Raw genomic sequence first — 26,201 nt, 5'->3', positions numbered from 1 at the left:
AAAATAACCATATCTGTATATAATCCATTCATCTTCAATAAATAAAAAAAAACTAACCGGTTTATACCTTTTTTTTTCCCCCTTTTCTAATTAATAAAAAAAATCAAACAGACGACATTATATATTTATTTATATAAAAAAAATTTGTTTTTTCTTTTCATCATCTCTCTCTTGATTCCATCTTCTATCAAAAGATTGTAAAAAAAATTTTTTTTTTCTTTTTTTTCCTTCTTAGCCTTGATGCACTTCCTCCCAATAGAAAAATAATTTAAAACACAAATACCTCCTTGTTAATAGTATTCTTACAAGTCGGCATCGTCCTCATCGGGAAGAGGCAAAGCAGTAGCCTGCTCCATCTCCTGCTGGTACTTGGCCATAAGCTCATTGTCGACAGTAACCTCAGGAGGAGCAAGGGCAGGAGAGGCCACAAACTCAAGTGAGGCATTGCCGGCAAGCTTTCTAGCGAGCCAAAGGAAAGGCTTCTCAAAGTTGTAGTTAGACTTAGCAGAAATGTCATAGTACTGGAGATTCTTCTTTCTGTGGAATGTAATAGCCTTGGCCTTGACCTTGCGCTCCTTAACGTCAACCTTGTTGCCGCACAAAACAACGGGGATGTTCTCGCAAACGCGAACAAGATCACGGTGCCAGTTGGGCACACTCTTGTAAGTAATGCGTGAAGTGACATCAAACATAATGATACCGCACTGACCGTTGATGTAGTAACCGTCACGAAGACCGCCAAACTTCTCTTGGCCAGCAGTGTCCCACACATCAAAGGTGATCTTGCCATAGTTGGTATGGAAGTCAAGAGGGTGAACCTCGACACCCTGGGTGGCAATGTACTTCTTTTCAAATTCACCAGTCAAGTGGCGCTTGACAAAGGTAGTCTATATTTAAAAAAAAAAAAAAAAAAAAATTTTACCATGGTTAGAATTTTTTCTTTCTCAAGAGTTTAAAAAGGTCTTCTTCCTTTTCATATAAAGAAAAAAACACATTCTGTTTTGTTATTAAAACTTACCTTACCAGTGCCACCGTCACCGACGAGAACGAGCTTAAAGGAAGGTCCGGAAGAAGCAGCTTCACTCATTTTTGTATATGTATAAGAGAGATTAATGTGGGTTGTTTGGTGAGAAGAAAAGACGAGTGTGGTGTAGATTGGATAGTCAAATCTCAATAGGGAGGGAAAAATAAAGGAAAGGAGAGGGAAAAAAAAAAAAAAATTTTACATAATTTTCACCACAAAAAAAAAAATAAATAATAAAATAATAAAATAATAAAATAATAAAATAAAATAAAAAATAAAATAAAATAAAATAGAGTAAGCCGTCGCCGCTGTTAGCCTCTATCACTTACATACACACTCATGGGCTCATCTTTTTTTTTTTTTTTTTTTTTTGACGTGGAAGGGATTAGAACATTTTTGTTACACATTTGTTACACACTGCCGCATATACATAAAATATTTCTGTTGTAACAAAGGTTCCTGTACCCTTGAGAACCGTTAGAAGGGCATCCCCTGTTGCCTCGGCAACTAATCTTTCATATTTCCTCAGTAATTTCAAGACCTTTAAGTAAATATCATCACATTTCATCGCTAACTTTTTTTTTTCTTTGGCATTTCTTCCACATACAACTTTGAAGCTTATCTATAATTAAAATGTTTATTCCAAAATTCAAAATCGTTTATTTTATAAAAGATCCACTTTTTACCTATTAATTTTTTTTTATCTTTAGATTATTATGTAAATTAATAAGATTAACTTTTACTTATAGGATGTTGTAATTACAGAAAAGCTCAATTGCTTCTTTATTCTTTAATTTCTTCTTTTTCATTTTTCTTCAACCTTCACGCTCCCGGAACGCACGATTCGGCCGGTACGACCCTTGGTTGGGTCTCGATCCTCGATCATATGGTCCGCTTCGATCCTTGCTGAGACCACCAACATTACTACCGCCACCGTTTCCGCGTTCCCGATACCCTTCGTTATACCGACCTCCACTTCCATTTCCACCACGGTCCCAGCCACCTCGATCATTGCCACCATCGCGCCCACGGCCTCCATATCCTCCTCGGTCCTGCTGCTGGGATCCTTGTGATTGATCGTACCCTCTATTGTTATTATTATTATTGATGTTGTTGTTGTTGTTGTTGTTATTGTTATTATTGTTATTGGTGTTATTATTGTACTGGCCGTAGCTCCCATTATAGTTATTACCACCATTATTGTTGAATCCATCATTACTATACTGAGACTTTCCTCCGGTTGTATTATTATTGTTGTTTCCGTATCCTCCACGATTATTGTAACCTCCTTGCTGGTAGTTGTTTCCTCCATTGCTCCCACCATAGTTGGATCCCCCTTGGTTGTTTGAAAACCGTGATCGGGTATTGTTATCTCGAAAATCCATTCGGTTGGTATAACCAGGCTTCCCACCCCCTTGCTGTTGGTATCCATAGTTGGAATGTTGATGCTGGTGCTGATATTGCTGGTTCTGGTGTTGGTGTTGTTGTCGTTGTTGTTGCACCTGCTGTGAATACTGTGAGGGTTGTTGTTGGTATTGATTACTCAAAGGCATGCTACTTGTTACCTGTGACACACCCCCAGTTAAAGCATTTTGAGCTAGCGTTCCACCATTAATCTCAGTTACATAACTGCTAGAAACACTGGAAAGTGTGGGAGTAGCCGTGGTATAAGGAGAAATTACAGCAGGATGCGGTAATCTACGGGGCGCAGACATCAACTGTAACACTGTTTCACGAGGAAGAGTCCCGGGTGCACCCTTGGTAAACTCGTCCAGTTCTGTAGTCTGATCTAATGGATCTTTAGCATTTAATATAGCCTCTTGTAGTGTGCTAATGAGTCGAATGCCATTGGGTTGAACTGGAAATGCAAGAAGGGATTCAGGTAGTAATTTTTCTTCAATAGCCACAGCTTTAAAATAAAAATTGTTAAAAAAATCCTTTAAAAAATAAAATTAGTACTCACTTTCATAATAGTCAATGACAAGTTTGATATGATTTCGGCCAACACTGTGCGACTTGCGCACACTCATGGAATCATGAGTCAACGATGCTATATACCTCTGGTTAGATGCTTGTAAACAAACGTAATGTCTCCCAAAAATTAATACTTACTTCCGCAATAGTCACACTGATAGTAAAACACACAAAAAGACTAACATGTTAGTAAATTCACGTAACTCAATAATTCAATAAAATCCCCAATACTTATCTTAGGCATTTTTTTATACAAAGCTGAAAGCTGGTGGTGTTGTTGGAAAATCAAAAAAATGAAAGAAAAAAAAAATTACCTGTAAATTTCAAAAAAATATCACGTGATTTTGAGTCTAAACATCTTTACCAAATTTGGTAAAGACATTTAAATGTCTTTGCTTTACATGTTGAACTTGCTATCTTGAACAATTGCCCATTAACTCCAATTCTCATAACAGCTGCCTACAATGGTATCAATATGTCATCCAAACCCCTTCCTAGTTTTGGCGACAAATTAAAAAACTTTTCATACAATGCTTGTAGTGACACTCTAACTGATGAAAATGGGCCAAGTAAGGCATTATTGCTTCTGGCAAAGTCTCTTAAAAGATCGCCACCCTCTCTTAATCCTACAAACGAACTCGAAGGCCTCCCCAATGAACCTTTAAAAAAGAAACAGAAAAAGAAAAAAGCATATGTCGGTCCTGAAGCTTACTCCCATTTATCACATCTCACACCTCTGCTTCGCGAAAACCTCATTTGTGTATTCGTAGGCTTCAATCCAGGTATTGAGACTGCAATCCAAGGACACTATTATGCCCACTGCTCCAACCTCTTTTGGAAACTCATATATGAATCTGGCTGTGTGAACCGTAAAGTCTCCTTCATAGACGACCAAAAACTCCCAGACGAGTTTGGATACGGCTTTCATGACCTTGTCACAAGGCCAACAAAGGGTATAGATGAGCTTTCTGCAAGCGAAATGCTAACCGCTGTCCCGACCCTGGAAGCCGACCTCCAACCCTTTGCGCCGCGCATAATATGCATAGTTGGTAAAGGTATCTGGGAAAAAATTTATCGCTTCAAGACACAAAAACCTTTAAAATCTTTTGAATGGGGGGTCCAATATCGACCAGGTGAAAATGACACAAGAGGAATCCCTTTCCTATTTGCTGGTGGAAAATCCATCATTGTGGTTCTACCGTCCACTTCTGGTCTAGTCACATCTCCTTCGCGCTCTAAAAAAACCGAACTTTGGAAATCGTTGGCACAAGAGATTGAAACCCTTCGTCAAGAAAATAAAAGCTCCAAAACACCTGTAGATTAGTCATGTCTTAGTAATTTTACCAAAAATAAACAAACCACTTGAATTTTTAAACTCTTGTGAAACTTACTTTCACTCCCCATTCTTCCCCAAGGTCCCATGTTTTCAATACCACAAGAGATCAAAACACAAACTTCTTATGTCAGTAATCGCTTAATATCTTTAGGATTCTTGGATCTCGATGATTCAATTGCCTTATCTTCCCACTTGTTGCGCAATATTTCTCAATCAAGTAAGCCCACTAAAAATCAAACAGCCTTAACACCAACAGGCCGTAATAAAAAAAATCCGCCTCTCAACAGCTCCACCCCCCGTTCCAAAACAACCACATCACCAGTAAACTCTACAGATGCCGTATCTCCTGTAATAATAACACAACCAGCAGCAACGGTGGATACAGCAGCCTCCAATGATCTCAAAGTCCTAAACATTATAAGCTCACTTTTGTCAGCAATCGAGTCTGACAAACAAACTCGTAATACTTTGCTGCAAAAGGTCGAGAGCGCACGCAAAGAACATGAAATAATGGAAGCCAATCTGAAACACATTGAAGCTAAAAACGAAGGACTACAAAGGCAACTGGATTCTATCAGCAAACTAAATAGGTATGCGCACAGAAATATCTTCTTCCTTAACTTAATCTTTGATTCTTTTCCTTCTCTATTTGAATGAAAACTGAAACAGAATTACTGTCTTTCACCTTTTTTTTTTTGGCAATATACTAATTCAGTGTTAAGCATCTTAGAGTCTGATTTAAGATCATTAAACCTCCAAAACAAATCCACACAGGATGACTTAATTAAGACAGTCAACCTGTATGAAAAAGCTAAGCGAGACTTTCAGGTAGAGCTCAGGAGGCGAGATGTTGAAGTATCAAAGTTAAAACAACGGCTCCAAGAACCATTTGCCCGGAAACTTGCCACTCCGGCCATACGATCAAATGTTACCATTTCCGTCCCTATATTTTCGACTCATGAAGACCACAAATCCGCCATCGATTTTGAATCATTATCCCCACTACCACCAGACACAGTTCGTTTCCAAAAATCATCTGGATCATTTTCTCGATTTATAAACAATCCGAATTCCTTATCTCATAATAACGAAAATTCCTCTGATTTAAAGGGAATTATATCGCTATCGCATATGACACCAATCACAAAGAAATGGCAAGATATTTTGGTAAAAATAGTAAAAGACTTGGCTCGTGACAATTCACTGCTATATGCAGCCATTTACAAAATTCAGGGTCTAATAAATCAATCTATCACTGAAAATAAAGACTCGAGTCCATTGCGTATACCTTCTTTGGAGGACGGCGATCACATAATGAGTGATTTGCATGTCATTTCATCTGGGATAAAAAGCCCTGGTTACTCTCAGTCACTTAGCTCTTATCTCTCTCAATTATCTCCTGAGGAATTAAATGACCTCGAATCTTTTGGCTATGATCTACGAACCATAATACCAAACCAACCTCTCGATACCCTCAATTCACCAAACTTTGTTCATACAACTAACAATTCGAACCATCTATTCCAATCTACCACATCTCAAAATGGCCAAAAAATACCCCAAGTTGTCCAACTTCCTTTGTCTATTGACACTCTTTACTCTAATCTGGAACATTCGCTTGAATCACTTTTCGAAGCATTACATAATCCAAACTTAGTTCCTATCGAAGATCTTCACGCAAAAGATCACGAAATAGATTCTCTTAAGGAACAAGTACAAAAAATTACGGGTCATTGGGAAAGAGCAATCAGTACCATGGACCAATGGAAATCGTATCGTGAGGAACGGCATCAACGTCTGACACAGAACCAACAAAGCTAGTTCTAGAATTAAGCTTCTTTTTTTTGCTTTTTAACATAATATCTAGGAATATATTCTTATCAAAAAAAACTTTTCTTCTGAAACTAGGCATTATATATAAAACTTGCTGAGTTTTGATTTATCAATTTTTTTTCACGCACGCCTGTAGTAAAAATTAAAAAAAAAAAAAGAGTTGATATTGTGTTAGCCCAGTGGGGTTGTTTCTCCCTTCATTAGTGTCATTAATGATTTACATCCCTGACTCTGGGATTAATTTTAGCGATGTCAATCATTTCAAATAAATTTAGCAAAAAACAAAATAAAGGCCCAAATTCATGCCCTTAACCCAAGTTTGTGAAAATAAATAAATAAATTAGGTTCCTCTTCTATCAATTAATTAATAACCGGCTATTAATGAAACAAAGATATTTTTTTCATCTATTGAACTCTCAAGTAATTTTTTATACAATCCCCGAACTCTTTTTTTTACTATTCAAGGTACCCCTTTTTATTTGCTTTCCTTTTAATAAAAATGAATTTTATATGTAACATTAAACACTATAAACTAAATATTAGAAATTTTTTTTTAATAAAAACAAATCAAAAAGAGCGTAAGGGCATAAAAAAGATTAAAATTTAGATAAACATGAAAGAAAGTATAAACATTAATTTATTGCTTTTTACCAATGGAAAGACTAGGTCTTTTCCATTTCCAACGAGTGCTCCCATTGTTAAGTAGAACTGGTTGATCATTAGGATAAAGCGTAGTGACTGGGTTCAGCATGCCTGTGCTGATGTTTATTTCTCCATTATACAGTGTACTGTTAGATGAAGATGGATTTGAACTAATTTTTTTAGAATTTAAGTTGGAGCACGAGCCATTATAATTCATAAAAAACTCAGGAGCATTCGGAGAACTAAAGGGTGAAGGACTTTCATTGTAGAATCGAGCAGGAGAGGGTGATTTTGAATTAGTCAGGGGAGAAACTTGGAAATCACCAAAGATCCCATCGTTAGAAGAATTTTGTTTAACACTGGAAAAAGGATTGCGCAAATTGTTCATAGAACCAGGCTTACGCAAAGTATGAACTTGAGCTTCTTTAGCATTATTTACTGAGGAGTTGTAAAGTGCTCGCTGATGATTTGATCCGCTCAGGCTCATACTTCTTTCTCTTGGCTGTTTATCCATGTAATTGCTTGTTTTTTCTGTGTAAATTCTTTCATTCGGGATCTCAAGTTTGTTAGGAGTCATAGCTGTAATACTTTTACTTCGCAAATTGATAGATTGAGGAGTTTTTCCGTTAGATGTAAAAGGCTTAGCAAAGGGGGGTCCCCGGGGAATAGCTCTAGGAGATGTAAATGCAGAAAAAGAGCCTTTTGAGGAGCAGATAGGTTGTTGAGGAAGTTCTTTGATTGCTTCGGGCATGGAAATGGCTTCAGTGAACGAGGTGGTGAAAGATTCTCGTTGACCATTGCTAGCATTAAATGCTTGTCTGGATATTCTAGATGCACTATTGTTTTCCAAAAGATAAAGCCGATTTGCTTGAAACAAATCTGGTTGTTGATAATTGCCAAACTTTTGCTGAAGTGAAGTGGTCGAAGAAGATGCCGAGGGAAGTAGCGTAACACCAGGACCAAGAGGTGCAGGAAGAAGAGACTCTTCCTCAATATCATCTTCTTTTTGTGTGAACTTGGCTTCATAATCTTTTTTAAATTTTGAAATCGACTTCTGCTGGTCTATTGGGATAGTTGGAACACTCATAGAGCGAGGAGGTTGCTGACGAGTGAAAGACTGAGAATCACCATGGTGATCGGAAGAAATAGAGACATATTCAGCATTAGAAAAACATTTTTCTTGAAATGCAATACTTGGTTGTGATGGTTGTGATTTTTGAAACTCAGTGTATACACTGGAAGGACTCGAAGCAGTAGAAGCCGATTTTTTATGAGCACCAAATGAGGTCCCAAAATCAGTAATTACAGGAGGAGGAACAAGTGTAGTCAAGTAGTTGTAGCCTTGACTTGAGGTGATTGCTGATATACTTTTTTGTTTCAGGTGCTTAGATTTACCATAAACTTGACCTGTAAGATCGTAACCTTTCAAAGAATGCTTTTGAGTTGAATGCGAATTTTTTGAAGGAGGGCTTCGCTCCATGCTGCTAATGTCGATGGCTCTAGGAGGGACCTGCGAGACAAAGCCAGGTGGTTTTGATTCAGATGCAACCAAATTATGCGATGATGACTTCTTAGGGGTGTTTGAACTATGCATATCGTTGCTACTGTTTTGACTCTGATCCCATTTACAAATGCTCATGTTAATTGCATCAAGATTGTTATTGATATATTCCCAATCACAAATACTAGGGGTACGGCTGGTATTTCCAGAGGGGATTTGGGGGGTGGGCAAATTAAGGTGGGGAAACTTTTTGTAAGAGTTTTTTCTTGAAGAAGACCCCTCAGAAGGAAGATCAGGTAAATCCTTATTTAAGTAATAAGGAACACATTTTTGGGAACTTTTTGAGTTTTTTCGTGATGAAGCAGCAGATGTTCCCTGCGAGTGGAGCGAATCTTGAAGTGGAGAGAAGGCTGAGTTCTCTTGACTCATGGGGGACAACAAATCACATTGGGGTGGAGTAGGTAGACTAGGATTGAGAAAAATATTTGAGTCATAAAAACTAGGATTTGGAGTAGGTGGAACCTCATTTTTGGGGATTGATGGAAGATTTGAATATGGGCCAGTATGCTCCTTGTCAATGGATTGCACTCGGAATTTAGAGCGTGGAGGGGGGACAGGTGTAGTAATCTTCAGACCCTTTTGGTCCAAGTCCTTTAAGTTGGGATCCATTTCTTGAGTTAGAAGTGGGTTTTCATATTGTTCAAGAGCACTTGTTTGAGCCTCTTTTCTTGACATGGTAAAAGAAGGAGGAGTAAGATTGATTGTAACATCATTTAAAGAGTTGGACTTTTTGTGAAAATGTTTAGGAACTTTGCTTTGCGTTCCAAAAAATGTATCATCATCAAGACTTTCCGAAACTGCAATGGAGTTTTCAGGCTTATGGCTAGGTTTGAAAGAAATTGGCGCAGTTGAAGTGCCAGCATCAAAGGAATTATTTTTGCTAGACTGTCGACTGTGGCCAAAACCAGATGAAACACTGCTTGCTCTTGTTGTGTGTGACATTACAGACATTTTCTCTGATACTTCACTTGAAAAGGTAGATGTAGACTCCTTGTGCCTATGGTTGTCATTTCCGTTGAAATCCTGGCCCCGAGGCAGCGAAGGAGATGGTGATTTGGAGTTAAACTTAGATTGTTTATTAGAAGGTAGACTGTCTGGTTGATTTAGCTGAGCGTTTTTCTTTAAAAGGCCGTGTACTGGAGGTTGAGAAGATTTCTCTAAAGAACCTGGTCCAGCTTGAGAAACTTCACTCATAAAGTTCAAATCAGACATAAACTGATTGTCTTGAATAATAGGATTTAACAACTCTGGATCAGGACTTTTGGACCACTTTCGCTGAGAAACTGAAAAGTTTGAGCTTAAAGATAATTCTTGCTTGTCTAAAATCGAAAATGTGTCAGAAAGGTACTGTTCAAAATAATCATGATGAGATGCAAGAGAGCTTTTTTGTGACACTGTTTGTCTGTTTAAAGGGGAACTCGTGCTTGTAGAGGTGCTGACCGAATCATTGGTAACAGATTTTAATAGGCTTGACTGGCCAGTAGGTGAGTTTAAAATTAATGGTGAAAGAGGAGAAATGGGACTGAGTAAACCAAAGTGGTCTATTTTCACAACTTTATCAACTAAGACATGAACCAGATTAGTACGATGCTTATAATATCAAAATCTAAATACTCATTTTTTAAATGAATTGTAATCGTTTATACAGTTAAACATACCATTATTTTTTGCCAGCTGATAATCATAGTCTAATGGTGAGCTTATGTGTTGCAAATTCTTTTTGGGGCTGAAGGTATTGAGAAGCGAAGCTGATTTGGGCTTTCTCAATTTTTTTGTAGTGGGATTGACGGTTTCTGTAAATGTATTAGTTGGGGAAGATGTGGGTGGGGTCTCCTTTTTAGGTAAAGGAGTTGTAGCACGTTCCGGGATAAATGTGGAAGCCGATGATGTTGTTGCTTGTGACGACGAAAATGAAGTAGAACTAGTGGGATTTTTTTCCATTATGACGGATGAATCAGAAAACGATCTAACAATTTTTTCGGGTTGAATTGTGTTTTTGTTTTCTGCTAATAAATTCTGAGTTGATAGATTTGTATTCAGATGGTTGTAATATGGTGTTGTTTCATGGGGGTTCGGAACATCTTTCAATAAAGTCGGTTTCTTAGGGAGATTTAACCTGATTGGGAGGTTATATGTCCGAGATTCATGAATGTCATAAAGTTGATCGAGACCAATTCTAATTGATGTACTTGTTTCTATTGGTGCTGATATTTTCCTCTGAAACTGGCCATTTGAGGAGGATGCTTTTTTTTTAGGATTCGATGAACCAGAATTGCTTGGCCGCCCTCCAAACTTTGGGGAAAATGTAAATGATTGCTTTCGTTCATATTCTTGTTGTGGATAAGACTGATACTGCTGTTGCTGATGCTGATACTGATGCTGCTGCTGTTGATGATGTATTATCTGTTGCTGTTGATTATGCTGCAGTTGTCGTTGGTGTCTATAAGATCCCGGAGGTGGAGGGGGATTTGGTGACAAAGGGGTGATATTGTCTGAACTAGTAGATATCTTAAAAAGATTTTTCATTTTTTATTTGAAAGTAATATATAAAAAAACATAAGGACCTTTAGGGCAAAATTAAATATATGACCGTGGCAAGCTAAAAAAAATGGGAAGAGGAGCAATCTTATATATATATATTTATATAGCTATTATCGGGGGTTAAGAGTTAAATTACAGTTAAGATGGGGGATAGCTGTCATCTACACCTTAGTATCATACTTTTCAAAGAAACCTTGAAATTCATGCAAATAGATACTGTGAGACACTGTACTTTAAAGAAAAAAAGAAAAAAGAAAAAAGAAAACAGAAATCTGCTACTTAGGATACCCCTAATCAGTATCACTAAACCATAGCAATAGCCACTTTGAATCAATGTATCCTGGATATTTCTACACTTTGGTTTTCAAATTAGTACGAATAATTAGAAAAGCAGATTCAGATCTAACTTGCGGTAATGATTCTATTTTTCCCTTTACTTAATTTACTACAAAAACTAGCTAAGCTAGTACCTTCGATTTGTCACTAGTTAGAACTAAACTTTTTTTTTTTCAAGCCCAATTTAAAGTTATTCCACAAATTTTGGTTTTTCAGGGAGTTTCAAAACTTAAAAGGAATAACTTGAATATATATATCAAGCATTGACTCCCAATTTAATATTTAATTTAAGGGTCATTGGGCTGGGCTAACCCTCACTTTATCATGTGTACTTTATTGTATTTTTCTAAAACAACATTTCATCAAATGAATTAACTTGAAATATTCTTTTTATAAAGTGGTTATTATTTCAAAGCTCTCCAAATTTAGCCCAATGCTTCACAACGTTTATTAACTTGCATTTTAAGATCTGAATAACCCAAATTTTGCATATTTTCGAATTTGGCATCACATGCCAACGATTAAATAACCACAGAATTTGGAAGACAAAAATTTAAATATTACGGTAGTAGAATTAGAATACTGTTTGTGTTCCTGGTCTTTGTGGGGATCCAGAATGTAAATCTTATCTAAGGTTAATGTTCAAAATAATTTAAAAGTACAGGTTTACTTGTATAAAACGTTAATAAAGAAAACCATTAAGCAGTAATGGCAATTACAAGTGGGAAATTTCTAATACAGGCCCCAGCGAGAACATCACTTTGCATATTAGAAAACATAATAAATTTTAAAATAATAGTGGAATTCTGTTATTTTAGTAATCTGAATGGCTCTTGCATTACGACTAAAAGATCTTAATACATAATAATATTTTATCCGATAAAAAAAAGCCTAAGTATCAAGTGTTGCAATATTGACGATCCCTTTAAAAAAAAGTTTTCCAAATCCAGATTGAATTGAATTAAAAACATGTGATTGAACGGATATTTATTGAACATACTTTTAATACTATTCATGCAGAAATGTTATCATATTTCAACTGAATGGAAAGTTTGTTTGCATAGAATCCGCGGTGAGGTTTAACTTAGATAGGACAAGGTATTTAAAAGTTCTAAGTTCCAACTTCTGAATCATTTGCAATCTTGGTTTTTTTCTCTCTTTTAGAAATAAGACAAAAAAATTTGGTAAACCAGAACATGTTTTTTAATCTTACTTCAGGTTACGAGTGAATTACATTTACCTTTTTTCTTTATTTAATCATGCTGTCTTTCTTTTTCTCCGATTCACGTGTATACATCTTACCCTAATATTATACCATGTGTATAACGGCTTTTTTTTTTTAGAAATAAACGGTCACATATCTAAAAAAAACTTAGACATTGAATTTAAACATCAGACGAATACTTTTACTATTCTATTCATGAAGACTATTTGGTATAAATTTTAGAAACGTTTAAAGTAAAGTCGTTATCAGGATTTAAAATGTGAAAAAAAAAAAAAAACATCAAAATATCTTAGCATTAAGATGTTTAAAGTTAATGAGGAATACAAATGGCGTTTTTTTATTAATAAAAAGAGTTGATAAAAACTTTTTGAGAGACTTCTATCCACAATGTGGTTTCGGTCTTGCCGTTTTTGGAAATAAGTGGAGCTTTTTGACACACTCTTGGATTCAGCCGCCCTTGAAAACCAAGCCATAGCATCTTCCTATCTTCTTCAAGATCAGCAGTCTCCTGTAGTGTAATCACAATAACAAAAATAAAAGGGGAAAAATAATGTTAACGATGATTTTGCGCTCGCCTTTATGTGATACAGCTTCGAGGTTATCCATATAGAAGACTTTAACAATCCAACTTCTAAAGAAGGAAAATATAAAAGGTGACCCAATAATTTTGTAATTATCAAAGTAGTTAAAAAAAAGTTTTATAATATTTAAAAAAAGAGTTTTCAAGTATATCTATAAGTTTAAACGGATCTTAAATTGCCTCAAAGGTATCTGATACTTTATATGGTATTGTTACTAGTGAATTTTTGATTGCTTAAGAAAATGCCAATATTTAGTTGAAATTCAAAAAAAAAAAAACAAACTAAAGATAAAGTAGCATCAATAATTGCATTCCTGAATATATTTTAGTCAACATTTTATTCAAATTCATTGCTTAGTTTTTAAAAAAACAAGAAAAGCCGATTCTAGTGATTCAGCATGTTATACACAAATTAAAGACCAATTAATTGGAGACTGATTTAAATGTGAATTGGATTTTAAACCAATTTAAGAATAGTTCGCTTGTAAATGAGGTGGTATCTTTTCCCATTATTATTAAAAAAAAATCTGGCTTTCTGTCATTTTTCATTCCTTAACTTCATGCTAGCTTGGACAATTTATCTAAAAGGGTTGCATAAAAATTTGATGACGCAGAAATCTTACATAGAATAAAATTTCTAGAAATAAATCTCATTAAATAATTTTTGAATTAGTGTAGTTGTTGTAATATCAATTTCTAATAACTTGTTTATTTTTTTATTCTATCTTTCTCTAATCCTAATTAGGATTAATTATAATTATAATTATAATTATAATTATAATTAAAGATGCAGAAGAAAAAAAAAACTTAAAAAAACCAATATTACCAATACCAAGATATACTTAAATTTCAATGTTAAAAAATGTAACGAAGGTTGTAACAAATAAAATATTATGTAATACGTGAAATATTGATTAATGGCAGTCAAAAAAAATTTTCAGGAAATTTCTAAGGTTTTTAAATAATATATACAAAATACTAATACCTCTCCAAATAAAACATGAGTGCAGAAATGGAAAACAAGATATCTGCCGATAGTGCACCTTCGGAAGAAAACAATGTGGTTTCTGTAGACGAAACAGTCCCAAAAACCAACGGAGAAAAAGATTGGACTATAAGCCGAGAAGACCGTGGAGACCGGCCGTTTACCTTCGGGCAAAGATACCTAACATCGGAAGATGATGTGTGGAATCATAATGCATGGGATCATGTTGAATGGGGAGAAGAACAGCGAGTTGAAGCTGAAGAAAAGCTTGCTAAGCAGCGTGAAATGCCAGTGAAACCATTTGATAAAAGTCTGTTCATGGGCAACCCAGCAAAGTACTGGGATCAGTTTTATCGCAACAACCAGGCAAACTTTTTCAAAGATCGCAAATGGCTACGGGTGGAGTTTCCAGCACTCTACGAAGCACAAAAGCCGGACGCTGGGCCTATTTCAATTCTTGAAGTCGGGTGCGGTGCTGGTAATACAATGTTCCCAGTCCTACAAAATAACGAAAACCCACATCTGAGCATTATGGGTGTCGATTACTCGCGACAAGCCGTCAAGATTGTGCGCGAATCGGAGCACTTTGATTCAAAATATGCGCGCGCTGAGGTTTGGGATTTGGCCGAGCCTACTGGAGCTTTACCTGAAGGAGTGGAGCCGCACAGCGTTGACATTATTGTCATGATTTTCGTATTTAGCGCGCTAGCACCAGAACAGTGGACTCAGGCTGTTTCCAATCTTAAGAAGCTACTTAAACCTAATGGCCGCATTCTATTCCGCGATTATGGTCGTTACGACCTTACCCAGCTAAGATTCAAAGCTGGTCGATTGCTCGACGATAATTTTTATATTCGCGGTGATGGTACACGTGTGTACTTCTTTACTGAAGAAGAACTCCACGAAATTTTCGGTACAGAGTTTGAAGTAATTAAGGTGGCTACAGATAGACGGCTCATGGTTAACCGTCAGCGAAAACTGAAAATGTACCGGATATGGCTCCAGGCAGAGTTTAAGAATTCGAAGGTGGAAGAAAGTAAATAAAAGTAATAGAGTGTTAACAATTTATAGTTTAATGTTATTTTTTTTTCATAAAAGTCATTACAAGTCATTAATCATTAATCACAGCTTGCCAAAATATTAAACATGAATATTTTAATCGGGCTCATGCTGTGATATTAAAAATAAAATATTAATTTTCGCTTTCACTTGAAAATTCAATAAGTTCATGGCCATCGACAGTCTTTGAGACCGTGTAAGATATAGAATTTTGCAATTTCGGTACGGAAAAAGAAACTTCCATATCGCTCAGGGAAATGACTTTCTCTTCTCTAATATAATCATTTCCAAAATCAAGGAGCCTATTATTAGATGAAAAAGATTTCGGTTGTTGCATAGATGACTTTTGTGCAGTAGGTAGTGGCACATGAACTGAAGATAACTCAATTTCAACTAAAGTTTTTTTTTCTCCATTAGCAAATGTTTGATCCATCTGTTCGTGCATAATGCTTGCCTTAATTCCACTGGTAACCATGGATGAAGGTTCCGAAATGAATGCTGTTTGAGGCCTGCTCAACATTTCTTGCTCCAAAATATCAAAGTCTGAAGAAGAAAGAGAATCATCCACCAAGTCTTCAATACTAAATTTCTTGTTATTGTCGGCCGGTTTACTAATTGCGCAGTTTCCCTGGTTTCCGATAAGATTATCATCACTTAAATCCTTCTCATTTGGCTCTCTTTCATGCAGTGAAGGTAAATTCGGATGTTGCGGCTTTGAAAAGTTTGGATCCGAAATTGCTGACGAGAGATTGCTTGCTTTAGACATTGAACATATTTCCACCAATGATCGTTTATTTGAACGTTTCAAAGTATTTAGATCTTGAATTTCATCAACAGCTTTTCTTTTTAAAATACGCTGCAAAAGGTTTTTGTGAATATCGTTTGCTCCATCATTTGAAAGAATTGAAAGTTCTGTGAATGAAGGTTTAACGAAATGATCACCGTCCCCAAGATTTTGATCGCTAAGGTTCTGAGTCAAGTCCACAAACAAAGACTTTTGTATTTTAGAACCACTAGATGGTGATGTTGTATTTGATGCATCAACCGCCGAGTGACTAACTTCATCTTCTATCAATGTACTTTGAGATTCATTTCTCATTTCCCCAGAACGAAACTTTAAATTAGTAGGGAAATTGGTATCTGTATCTATATCTGCATTAATGATCGCCTTTTCATCACTAGATTCTTGTCCATAAAGTGTTTCTAAAATGTCTGTTTTTTGAAAACTATTAAAAACATTTAGTGAGTTTTCTTTAAACGAGTTTGACTGCAGTTCAATAAATTCAACATCAGTATCGTCATTGCAAAAATCATCTTTCTCTTCTGATTTTTTATTATCGCACAAGTTAATTGAAGGTCCGACTTCCATAGAATCGTCGTTCATGTTTCCGTAACAATCACACTTGAGTGCTGGTGCAAACAAATCCTCATCCGAGTCGTCAGTTTCCAACGAAATAACTTCATTGAGGCGGTTTCGGGGTGTGTTTTTCAAAGGGTTAATTATTGTGTTCTTAAAACTAGGAGCCTCTAAAACTTCTGCAGTGAGATCAATAAAAGAAGAACGTGACCGATTTTGAAAAGAATGTGCAAACATGGGTAATGAAGTTGTGTTTTGCTCCAAAAAATTGGTTTTTGATTTTGAGGGAAAGACATCGTGAATGCGCCTAAAAGAGTGTGAACCTTCTTTATTGACGCCTGTATTGTCCAAGTTTATAGGTGCAAAAATATCTTCATCAGTATCACTATTTTCCCCATGAGAACATGATTCAATTAAATGAGCTTTTTGTTCTTTTAGTTTGGTGGGTTTAGTTGCTTTAGTCGCACAGCGACTTGTTTTTAAGGATCGTTTTTTAGCTGCACTTTTTGTTTTAGCCTTTTCTAGTTTTTTGGCCTGCTCCTCAAGTTTCCTAGCCTCATGCTCAGCAATGTACCCATATTTACAGGCACGTAGCACATGTTCAGGTACAATGTTCTTCCAAGGAGTATTGATAACCTCTTGGAAATCAGAGCTCGATTGAGAAATTGCACAAACGTCAACGTTAAGTGCTTTAAATAGATCACATGGCGTGAGAATGATATTATAGTAATCTGGTAGCGTGTGATTAAGCTTTATATCTGAATTGTCATGAAAGGAAGAACCTGAGTTAGAGGAAGTAGCACGTTGGGCACGTGTGCAAGAAGTTGACACACCTGTAGTGACAATTTCTCCACTCCGGAAAAAAGAACTAGTAGCACCTTCTCGGTATGATTTTTTATTTTTAATCTCAAGAAGCTTGGAATCATGCGATATAATGTATGGAAGTAATGTCGGAATAATTGAGTTAAGGAACCGGAAAGCTGGGAATTCAAGAGTCGCTGAGCAGAACTTCCAAATCCTATTTATATCAATAGGTGGAATAGCAGGCGGGGAAGCATGGTATGCATCAATTTGTTTCTTAATAGCCTCTGCTTTTTCAGGATTATTTTTAAGTATTGCAATACGGGACGATACGGTTAGGTATTGATCTACAGCTTTCCAATTAGGGAATTTTGAAATGTATTGAGCTGCAACTGCTTCGCTGATTTTTTTGCGGAAATAACCAGAAGTGTTTTTCCGGAGTTCAACAAGAATGTCGCGCTTTAGTTTTTCTGCTTGAACAGCAGCTGGTGGTGGAAGGGCAGATAAGCTTCCTGAGTTCATCAGTTTGTATTTGCGATAAATTTCTATTAAACGGTCAGCAAAGCGTGTTGGTGGAAAACTAATTTCATAAGAGTAAACGGTACCGATTCCATGAGTGCCATCATCATAATCGTCTCCTTGTAGGATAGCGTACATGATGAATGCGTTTTGAGAAAATTTGGGGTCAAATGGGGGAATTCTAGTGACACAAACATAACGATCATATCCGCTAAGTTTTGCTTCTTCAATCCTTTTAGGTGCTTCTCCAAAAGCTCCTTCAACGAGAATGTTTTTTTTGGGGTATCTTATAATATTTCGAGCACCGTAAACAAGTGCATCAGTATCGTTTGTGAAAACAAAGTCTGCAACACCAGAAGCCTCAATTTGAACACACTCTGCTTCACCTTCTGAAGAAGCGGTGACCACACGTACACCCATCATACGGCATACCTCTTTGTAATAAAGATCGATTTCGCGGTGGTGGTGGTCATTAGTAGATAAGGGGAAAGCTGAGCCCCAGCGCAATTTGCGACGTTTGGCTTGACCATCAAAAACCATGATAAGTTGGATACCACAACGACGAAAAGCACACAAACGATCAAAAAAAATTCTGATGCGATGTTCTGGGGCAGCGTGTTTAGTTTCAAAGTACCAGGTGTAAGCATCAACAGCCAGAACAGGACACCGGTTGTGTTCACGGGTAAACCGATCCACAAATACTGAAAGAGCTGAATGAAAGAAATGTTAAAAAAAATAAAAACAAATCAAATTTAAAATAAATTTAAACATACGGATATATTCATTGTACTCGTTTGGAATGACGTCCCAGATTCTAAATGATTTTATTAGCAAGTGGGACAGGTTTGTATGAAAAGAACCAAAAAAAAAAAAAAAAAAACATACTCTTTGACACCCATAGTAGAATTTTTTTCTGGAAAAAAGTCCAGATATGGGGTTACCAAATGTTCATGAATCGATAATAGTTGGTGGTAAGTAATAGGAAGAAATATCGGCAAGCAAACTTGTCAAAAGTAAGTAAGGCATATATGTATAACAATACTAAGTATAGTATATATTTGTTTATTGTTTGATTGTGGGTTTGGCCTGGAGTAAGTGGTTTCTCGGTGTAGTCTAAAAAAATGTTTGTTATTTTTTTTCTTAACCTAACCCTTTATTTATTTATTTTTGGGACCAATCAAAAAAAAAATTAAAATAAAAAAATAAACATACAAAAAGTAAACAAAGTATTGCCTGCCTTTTCAATGCATAAAAACAGTAATAAAATGGCAAAATAAACAAGAGATCATATATTGAAATTTTAAGAAAATTGAATACTCAACTTTGAAAATAATTATATTTTTGATTTCCTTTATTTTTTTGTAATTTATATATATCCACGTAGTTAAAAGTATTTAATTAATAATGTATGGAATGCTCATCATGTGATGATCATTATTCTCAGACATGAAATTTGAAGTTCTTCCTATTTTATCATCTAGATGATAAGATATTGTATTTTGTTATATTGTGAGAATCTTCATTTAATATAATATCTTTTTGTTTTCTTTTTTGCAAGTCTTTTATTTTTTTTTTTACTAAAATGACAAAGATATTGAATGCCAAAAGGGTCCGATACCTGGAATTAGCTGTTATCAGCTGTTATAATATACAATGTCCAGGAACAAATTTGTATATATAGTATATGACCAAAAAGTACGGCTGATTTGATACAATGATCATCTAGATGATTTTTTTTTTAAAAAAAATAAATGATCTTTAGTAGATCTAAAGTAGTCCCAACGATGTAATTTCTTTTACAATTGTTATTTTTTTTTTGGACTTTTTAGATAATTGTTGAAATGAAAATATATATAAATCATAATCATTTGAAACAGGTTACATTTAACATTGCCTTTTGAAAAGCCAAAGAAAAGTATAAACAATTGGATTATTTCTAGAAATGATTGGGATATTTTAAAATGGTTCAATTAGAAAATAAATATACTAATCATATGTAACTTTGAAATCTTTGTGAGATATATGCTACATATAAACTTTTAAATTGAATTTAAGAAATAACATATCATTACCTAAGTAAATCTTTGATGCCATCGATGTGACAAGTTCTTAGATTATTAAATTTATAATATTTAGCAATTCAAACAAAAATAACAATTTTTTTACATGTACATTATTATTCTCATAAAATAATTAGTTGTAAATATAACAATGCTAAATAAAAACTGGTTATTTGACCCTTCAAAATATATATCTAATATATATATATATATAATACAATCAAAACAACTGTAATAATAAATGTCAATGTTAAGCCTAAAACGTGGTCTTCCAAGTCATTTTCTTTGAACAATTTGATATCAGTACTTTTGTTCTCTTTTTCTTTTTCTTTTTTTTTCATAGCCATTTTTAAAGATAAATTGAACACTAAAACTGTTGCAAAATCTGGTTAATGAAATCAACTTAGCTATTAAAAAAATCTGGAGTGTGCATATCACTTTAATTTAAGTGACTAAAGTGATACGCATCACTCCAGATTTTTTTTTTTTTAAATGATTTCTCATCATGACATTGATATGGGCAATCTTTTAAAATCTACTTGTTGCTTTAATCTTGAGTTACTTTGCAAGCAAATGTAATTAATCAAAACGGGTAATTCTCTTTTTGAAAACAGGAAAATCTATCTTTTCTACTTTTTTTTTTTTAATTTCTATTATATTTTTTAAATGAAGTTCAAAACCTTTTTTTTTGCAATTCAATTTGTTTTTTTTTTAAAAAAAAAAATAGCTTTTGGAACAATGCTTTTATTATAAATCTCGATATTTCAGGGACCGAAACCCGTGCTGTTTCAAGGGAAAGATCTATTTTATTAGATCGTATTTGAAGAAAAAAAAAAAAGCGAGAGAGAGAGAGAGATATTAGCTAATATCGTAGTATGCAAAGGGTATGAAAGAGGAGCTTTTCTGGTATCCTAAAACAAACGACACTTTACGATGTCTTGCAGGAGTAACAGTCTTCATAGAATAAGAAAGTGTGTATTCGGTGTTGGGATATTATGTGCCTCGACGAGGGTGCATTGTCATAACCTAGTGTTATTGGTACTTCTGTTGCCCATAATGGTACTTGGACTCTAACCTTAAAGTGTGTCTTTTTAAGCGGTTAAGGGTTGTAACATCTCTAGCATACAGTGAAGCTTTTAAAAAAGGATAGAAGGAATACTACTTCCTACTATATATATTACGTGTCAAAACGTACCAATTACTTCAGATCATATATATCATGATTGACTTAGAAGTCGACACAGATTCATAGGATTAGCAATAATTAAAGGTTTCATAAAAAAAATTCTTACTTTTCTTCTTGGTTTGTTCCTTCAGTTCACAATGTCATATACATTCTAGTTGAAGTCCCCTTCTGCTATAACTTCTATTTATGTCTATCACTAATGTATTCATTCGCTTGCATCTGAATTCCTTCACATTTGGTATTCGATTTTTTATCGATTTTTTTTTTATATAAGTTTACCTTAAGGTGATGGTTATCTGCAAAAGAAACCCTGAACATCATTATTGGGACAAAGATCAAGATATCACAGTGATTTTTTTTTTTTCTGAAAATGAAAAAAAAAAAAAAAAATTTTAAATAAATAGAAACAAGAACAGCTGAAGCAAAATATAAAATTAGAATTTCTTGGTAGCTTTATTAAAGTTACTTTAAAGAAAAATGCAATAATTTTATTCCTTGCATGTTTTTTTTTTTTTGAATCTTTTTAGGCTAACATAATTATAATAACTTTTTTGTTAATTTAATTATAAATTCAACGTAGATGATTTTCTTTTTTTTTTTTTTTAAAAAAAAAACTAAAAACTCCATTAATTAATAATTTACTCAAAAATAGCTCTTTTATTTTAATAAAAAAAAATTAAAAAAAAAAAAAAACTAAACGCCAATATGTAGGATATTTAAATAAAAAATCAGTCCACTTTTTTTGATAAATGGTAACCACTGTATAAAACATTGATTTGGATTATTATCAAAAAAAAAAAAAAAAAAAAAAAATAAATAAATAATACAAAAGCAAATAAAAAAAAAATTGATGAGTCTTGGAGCCAGTAAATGAGTTTCTTAGGGTTGCAAGAATTATATGGGGGAAAAAAAAAATAAGAAATCATGAAAAAAAAAAAAAAACCTTTAATTAATATCAAATATTTATTTAATTTAAAATATTTATTTATTTAAAATTTATCAAATGCCTAAGTTTAATATTAAAAAAAAAAAAAAAATTTTTTTGTATTACATGTCAGATACCATTTATTGCCATATTCATAAATACACCTTAACGACAATTTGGATTTCACATTAAAAATACGTGTGATTTCTTTTGCGGTTATTTTCAAATTGCATAATTATTTAATTACATTAATAATAATTCTTCTGGCGTATTATATAAAGGTCTATTATAATTTACCCAATATGCTTTACAAAAAAAAATAAAATAAAAAATAAACATCTTTCCATGATATCAAGATACGTTAGACTAGAAGTCTATCATATAATAAATATAAGCATTTGGGCATTCTCAGTATTCTCAGTATATACGCATTAGGAATTCAGACTCGTTAATATATATTCGCACATTATTTTGTCTCTACTCATCTGTATCTAATAACCACTCTTGTTTCTCAACGGCCATTTTAGACTTCATATTATATATATATTTAGATTTAGATTTATATAATAATCATTATCATTATCTTCATTATAATATTTTTTTTTAAATTTTTTTATTTTATTTTTGGTTGGTCAGAAGGAGTGTGAGGAAATAAAGAGAACAAAAAAACAGAATAATAAAAAACTCAACAAGAAACTGAATGTGATCAAAAGAATAAAAAAAAAAAAAGAATATTCCAATCAATACTTCTATTTTTTTTTTTTTAGTAATGCTTTAATTAATTTTTTTTTTACCAAGGATGTATCATTTAAACAACCTTAAGAGAAGCATCAAAGTAAAATTCTGGCTCGAGACCATCCACAGATGCGCTCTTGGCCTCACCCTCCAGTAAAATCTCCGAAAGTAAAAGTCCCGTAGCCGGCGCATTATTGATGCCCCAGCACGAGTGTCCGCTCGCTAAATACAAATTATCCACATTTGTAGGACCAATAAATGGCCCCGAGTGTGAAGGCACGTCCACCACTGGCAGGTAGCACGCCTGGCGCTTAAGAATCCGGCCATTCTTTAAGTTACTTGAAATCTCACCAACATGTTTAAATAGCTCGTCACATCGGTCACGAAGAACCTCAACGTCATCTGAAGTTTCGGGCACCTCGGCAAATGTATCACCTTCACCGCAAACATAAACCTCATCACGACGGGGATAAATCTCTGGAGAGACATACGAAGTTCTGCTTGTTCTCATCTCAGTAAAAAGTGCAAAAGGTGATACTTGTTTGGATGGTTGAATAGTAATGGAATGTGCACGCAGCCCGGAAATGGGGCAACTTGGCAACAGCTTCGAAGTCCAAGGGCCTAAAGTTAAAACAATCTGATCACCCTCTAACGTGGTCTTAACCTTTCCAGCCGGAATCCGTTCCTTAACGTCGGCTTCTTCGCCCTCCTCCTCTTCCTCTGTTGCATTTATATGCAGCTCAGAAGAGGCAGTTGTTTGATCACCATTATTATCGGTGCTGCTATTGTCGATGAAAGCTGGTGTATCAAGTCGTGATGAATCCGATTTGTGTGTAAAAGGAGATCGGGACTTGGTATTATTATTTGTGATGTTATTATTATTGTTGGTTGTATCATTTTCATTTATAGAGTCGTTAGGTTTGTCGTTAGGGTTTTCGTTAATCTTTAGTGATGGCCAACCAGATGTTGCAGGGTCACTGTTATTGTTGTTACTGGTATTACTGGTATTGGCAGAGCCTTCATCGGTGCTCTTTAGTCCGGTAGTTAAGGAATCAATATCCTCATTATCTACACCAGAAACTAGCTCCTCAGACTCCTCAGAGGATGCTATGCTTCCGTCAAGAATAGACTCGTCGTCATCTGTCGACAGGTTGGCTGACTCCTCGCTGGATTCAGATATGCTTGGGGTTGTGTTTTTGGTGGAGGTAGCGGAGAGAGGAGTATTAGAGTAGGAACTGTTATGAATACCGCGGAAAGTATTTGATGAAGAGGATTCGGGTGTCAAAGGCTTAGAAGCTGAAGCAGAAGTGGATGGGGCGAGGTGTGAAGGGTTGTTATTAAATGTTGGATTATCTGGATGGTGGAGAGAGCTTCTATTTTGCTGTTTTTTCGGAGACGATGTGGCACCTGTGCCTGCAGCAGCCGCAGCCTTTGAAGCCTGGGAAGTTGTTGATTCTTTCTGAGGGCTTGGTTGCTGCTGACGAAAGTTTTGAAGAATTGATGTTTGGTTGCGGTGCTTGTCTGATGCTGAGGAGAGATAAACCACTCCATTGGCCACACCATCAGCATCTGTAGTGACCTCAATCACCTTTCCAGTGATAAGATCGACGGCCCCAGTTTCAAGCACTTTTTTAAGGATGAAAAGGGTGAATTTGTAAGGATGGACTTGAGCTGTAGAGTCTGCATCGCCGAGATTGGTCCAGCCGTCAATAATCTCTGGTGTGACCCAATCTAGGTCATCGGGCAAATCAATATCAGTGTTTGACTTGACGACTCCGTTGCGAATGTTGCGCAAGTGAGAGGATGATATGTTTCCTTCGATACAGAGGGTCTTGAGACCACGGTATCCCCATTCGGCCGCGCCATTATACTCTTCGGCTAGTTGTTCATGAAGCCGGAAAGAAAGAGGAACAATTTGCTGAGGGAAGGCCCACATTGCAAGCAGTCCGCCAGCCTTTCCAGAAGCAGCACCGGCAGGACGTCTAGCTTCTAGAATAGTAATATGGTGCGTTTCTTTGGAAAAGGACGGGTGTTGCGTAAGGTAATAAGCAGTGCATACTCCAACAATGCCGGCACCTGAAAGAATTGAAAAAAAAAAAAAAAAAATCACAGTTAGATTAATAAGTATAAAATAAAAATATAAAATCTCAAAGATACTCACCCACTATAATAATCTCCTTTTTGGGAGTACCCTCAGAAGCTTGAGATGGCGCAGACATCTTTTATCATAACGGGGGGTGGTAATGCGAAGAAGCGTACAATGAGCGGGTATATACACACAATAAAAATATGGTGAAGTTATGGGTATACAAGTTGGAGGAGTCTCTCTATCAAGAGCTATAGATTAGAGTTTCAGCTGGAGAAAGAGAGAGAGAGAGATATATATATAAAAATAAAGGGAAGGAGAGAGAGAGAGAGAGAGAGAGAGAGAGAGGGAATGTCTCTAGTATATATATATGACGAGATATATATATGTATATATATTAATTTATATATTTAAGGAGGAGCAAGATGTGGCAATGGTGAGGATGTTTGGTAGGTGTGTTTTTGGTGGTGGTGATGGTAGTAATAAATATAATAATAATGGTTTGTGGTGGTGGTGGTGGTGGTGATGAGTTTAAATGGGAGTGTGGATAAGAAAAAAAAAAAAAAAAAAAAAAAAAAAAAAAAAAAAAAGGAATGAAGACCTGAACTTGCTTATGTTAGCAGCAGCAAGACATACCAATATATATACCAAAAAATAAAATAAATATAAAAAAAAAATAAAAAAAAAATAAAAAAAAAATAAAACCTAGAACTCTGTACTTTGACGCGCCACGGAAAAAATGAGACTCCCCCCTCAGCTATCCTTGAGTTATATTTAGGTAGGGTAAACACGGAGATATCTCAGAAAAAAAAAGTTGTAATACAGTCATGTGAGTCCCGCTTAAGTGGTATAAATCCTAGAGCGATATATTAGACTAATTAATCTAAAATCTCCCAAAATCGCCCAAAATCGCCCAAAGTTCCTATTAAATCAATCAAATTTTTATCACGGCCGGCCCTTTAGACACTACAAAATGGAGACAAAAGGCTCGTTCTTTTTCTTTTTTTTTTTATTATCTTAGTATATATCTGGCTGCCCATTTTGACTCACTAAAGCATAGTGGTTAGAGAAAAAATGCACACCTACGCGCCATAGCACGTATATATATGACTATACTATTATACTACTAGTACCATCGCATTACAGAAGTCAGTCCATTTTTTTTTTAAAAAAAAAAAATAACTATTATTATCGTGCTTCACTGGAGTCGCCCAGAGCTACGGTAAATGCTCGTTTATATATATATATTCTAAGTTTTTGTAGGTGTCTTCTTAAACGTTTTTTATGAGCAAATAAGTCAAGTCTTTCTTTCATTAATCTTTTCTTATTTGCCCCTGGAACCTGTCAGGGCCTGTGGGGAGACCAACCCATCAAGAGGGTGGATTAAGAATACACCACGGACCCTCTAAAGGATAAGAAGAAGGAAGTCGTTGTGA

At 35.1% G+C, this 26,201-nt stretch overlaps 8 protein-coding genes across 8 annotated transcripts; 3 read left to right on the top strand and 5 right to left on the bottom strand.

The window, feature by feature from the left end:
- Positions 1-302: 302 nt before the first annotated feature.
- Positions 303-1,087, bottom strand: SAPINGB_P001102 (uncharacterized protein; the record flags this gene model as incomplete). The annotated part of the gene is made up of 2 exons (XM_031995825.1): positions 303-887; positions 1,019-1,087. 2 exons carry the CDS (start codon positions 1,085-1,087, stop codon positions 303-305), a joined length of 654 nt encoding a protein of 217 aa, XP_031851716.1.
- Positions 1,088-1,839: 752 nt separating this feature from the next.
- On the bottom strand, positions 1,840-3,054 carry SAPINGB_P001101 (uncharacterized protein; the record flags this gene model as incomplete). Its single annotated transcript, XM_031995824.1, has 2 exons — positions 1,840-2,933; positions 2,988-3,054. The coding sequence occupies 2 exons, from the start codon at positions 3,052-3,054 to the stop codon at positions 1,840-1,842; spliced, it is 1,161 nt and encodes a 386-aa protein (XP_031851715.1).
- Positions 3,055-3,473: 419 nt separating this feature from the next.
- Positions 3,474-4,322, top strand: SAPINGB_P001100 (uncharacterized protein; the record flags this gene model as incomplete). The annotated part of the gene is made up of 1 exon (XM_031995823.1): positions 3,474-4,322. The coding sequence occupies one exon, from the start codon at positions 3,474-3,476 to the stop codon at positions 4,320-4,322; it is 849 nt and encodes a 282-aa protein (XP_031851714.1).
- Positions 4,323-4,418: 96 nt separating this feature from the next.
- SAPINGB_P001099 (uncharacterized protein) lies at positions 4,419-6,155 on the top strand (the record flags this gene model as incomplete). Its single annotated transcript, XM_031995822.1, has 2 exons — positions 4,419-4,924; positions 5,057-6,155. The coding sequence occupies 2 exons, from the start codon at positions 4,419-4,421 to the stop codon at positions 6,153-6,155; spliced, it is 1,605 nt and encodes a 534-aa protein (XP_031851713.1).
- A 649-nt stretch (positions 6,156-6,804) lies between these two features.
- Positions 6,805-10,311, bottom strand: SAPINGB_P001098 (uncharacterized protein; the record flags this gene model as incomplete). The annotated part of the gene is made up of 2 exons (XM_031995821.1): positions 6,805-9,932; positions 10,029-10,311. The coding sequence occupies 2 exons, from the start codon at positions 10,309-10,311 to the stop codon at positions 6,805-6,807; spliced, it is 3,411 nt and encodes a 1,136-aa protein (XP_031851712.1).
- A 3,741-nt stretch (positions 10,312-14,052) lies between these two features.
- SAPINGB_P001097 (uncharacterized protein) lies at positions 14,053-15,081 on the top strand (the record flags this gene model as incomplete). Its single annotated transcript, XM_031995820.1, has 1 exon — positions 14,053-15,081. The coding sequence occupies one exon, from the start codon at positions 14,053-14,055 to the stop codon at positions 15,079-15,081; it is 1,029 nt and encodes a 342-aa protein (XP_031851711.1).
- Positions 15,082-15,229: 148 nt separating this feature from the next.
- On the bottom strand, positions 15,230-18,672 carry SAPINGB_P001096 (uncharacterized protein; the record flags this gene model as incomplete). The annotated part of the gene is made up of 3 exons (XM_031995819.1): positions 15,230-18,483; positions 18,547-18,587; positions 18,659-18,672. The coding sequence occupies 3 exons, from the start codon at positions 18,670-18,672 to the stop codon at positions 15,230-15,232; spliced, it is 3,309 nt and encodes a 1,102-aa protein (XP_031851710.1).
- A 4,080-nt stretch (positions 18,673-22,752) lies between these two features.
- SAPINGB_P001095 (uncharacterized protein) lies at positions 22,753-24,898 on the bottom strand (the record flags this gene model as incomplete). Its single annotated transcript, XM_031995818.1, has 2 exons — positions 22,753-24,755; positions 24,841-24,898. 2 exons carry the CDS (start codon positions 24,896-24,898, stop codon positions 22,753-22,755), a joined length of 2,061 nt encoding a protein of 686 aa, XP_031851709.1.
- Positions 24,899-26,201: the final 1,303 nt, after the last annotated feature.

Source organism: Magnusiomyces paraingens (assembly GCF_902498895.1).
Source record: "Magnusiomyces paraingens strain CBS 517.90 genome assembly, contig: contig1, whole genome shotgun sequence".
NCBI lineage: Eukaryota > Fungi > Ascomycota > Dipodascomycetes > Dipodascales > Dipodascaceae > Magnusiomyces > Magnusiomyces paraingens.
The sequence above is the reverse complement of the archived record's forward strand: the minus strand, read 5'-3'. Positions and strand labels throughout refer to the sequence as shown.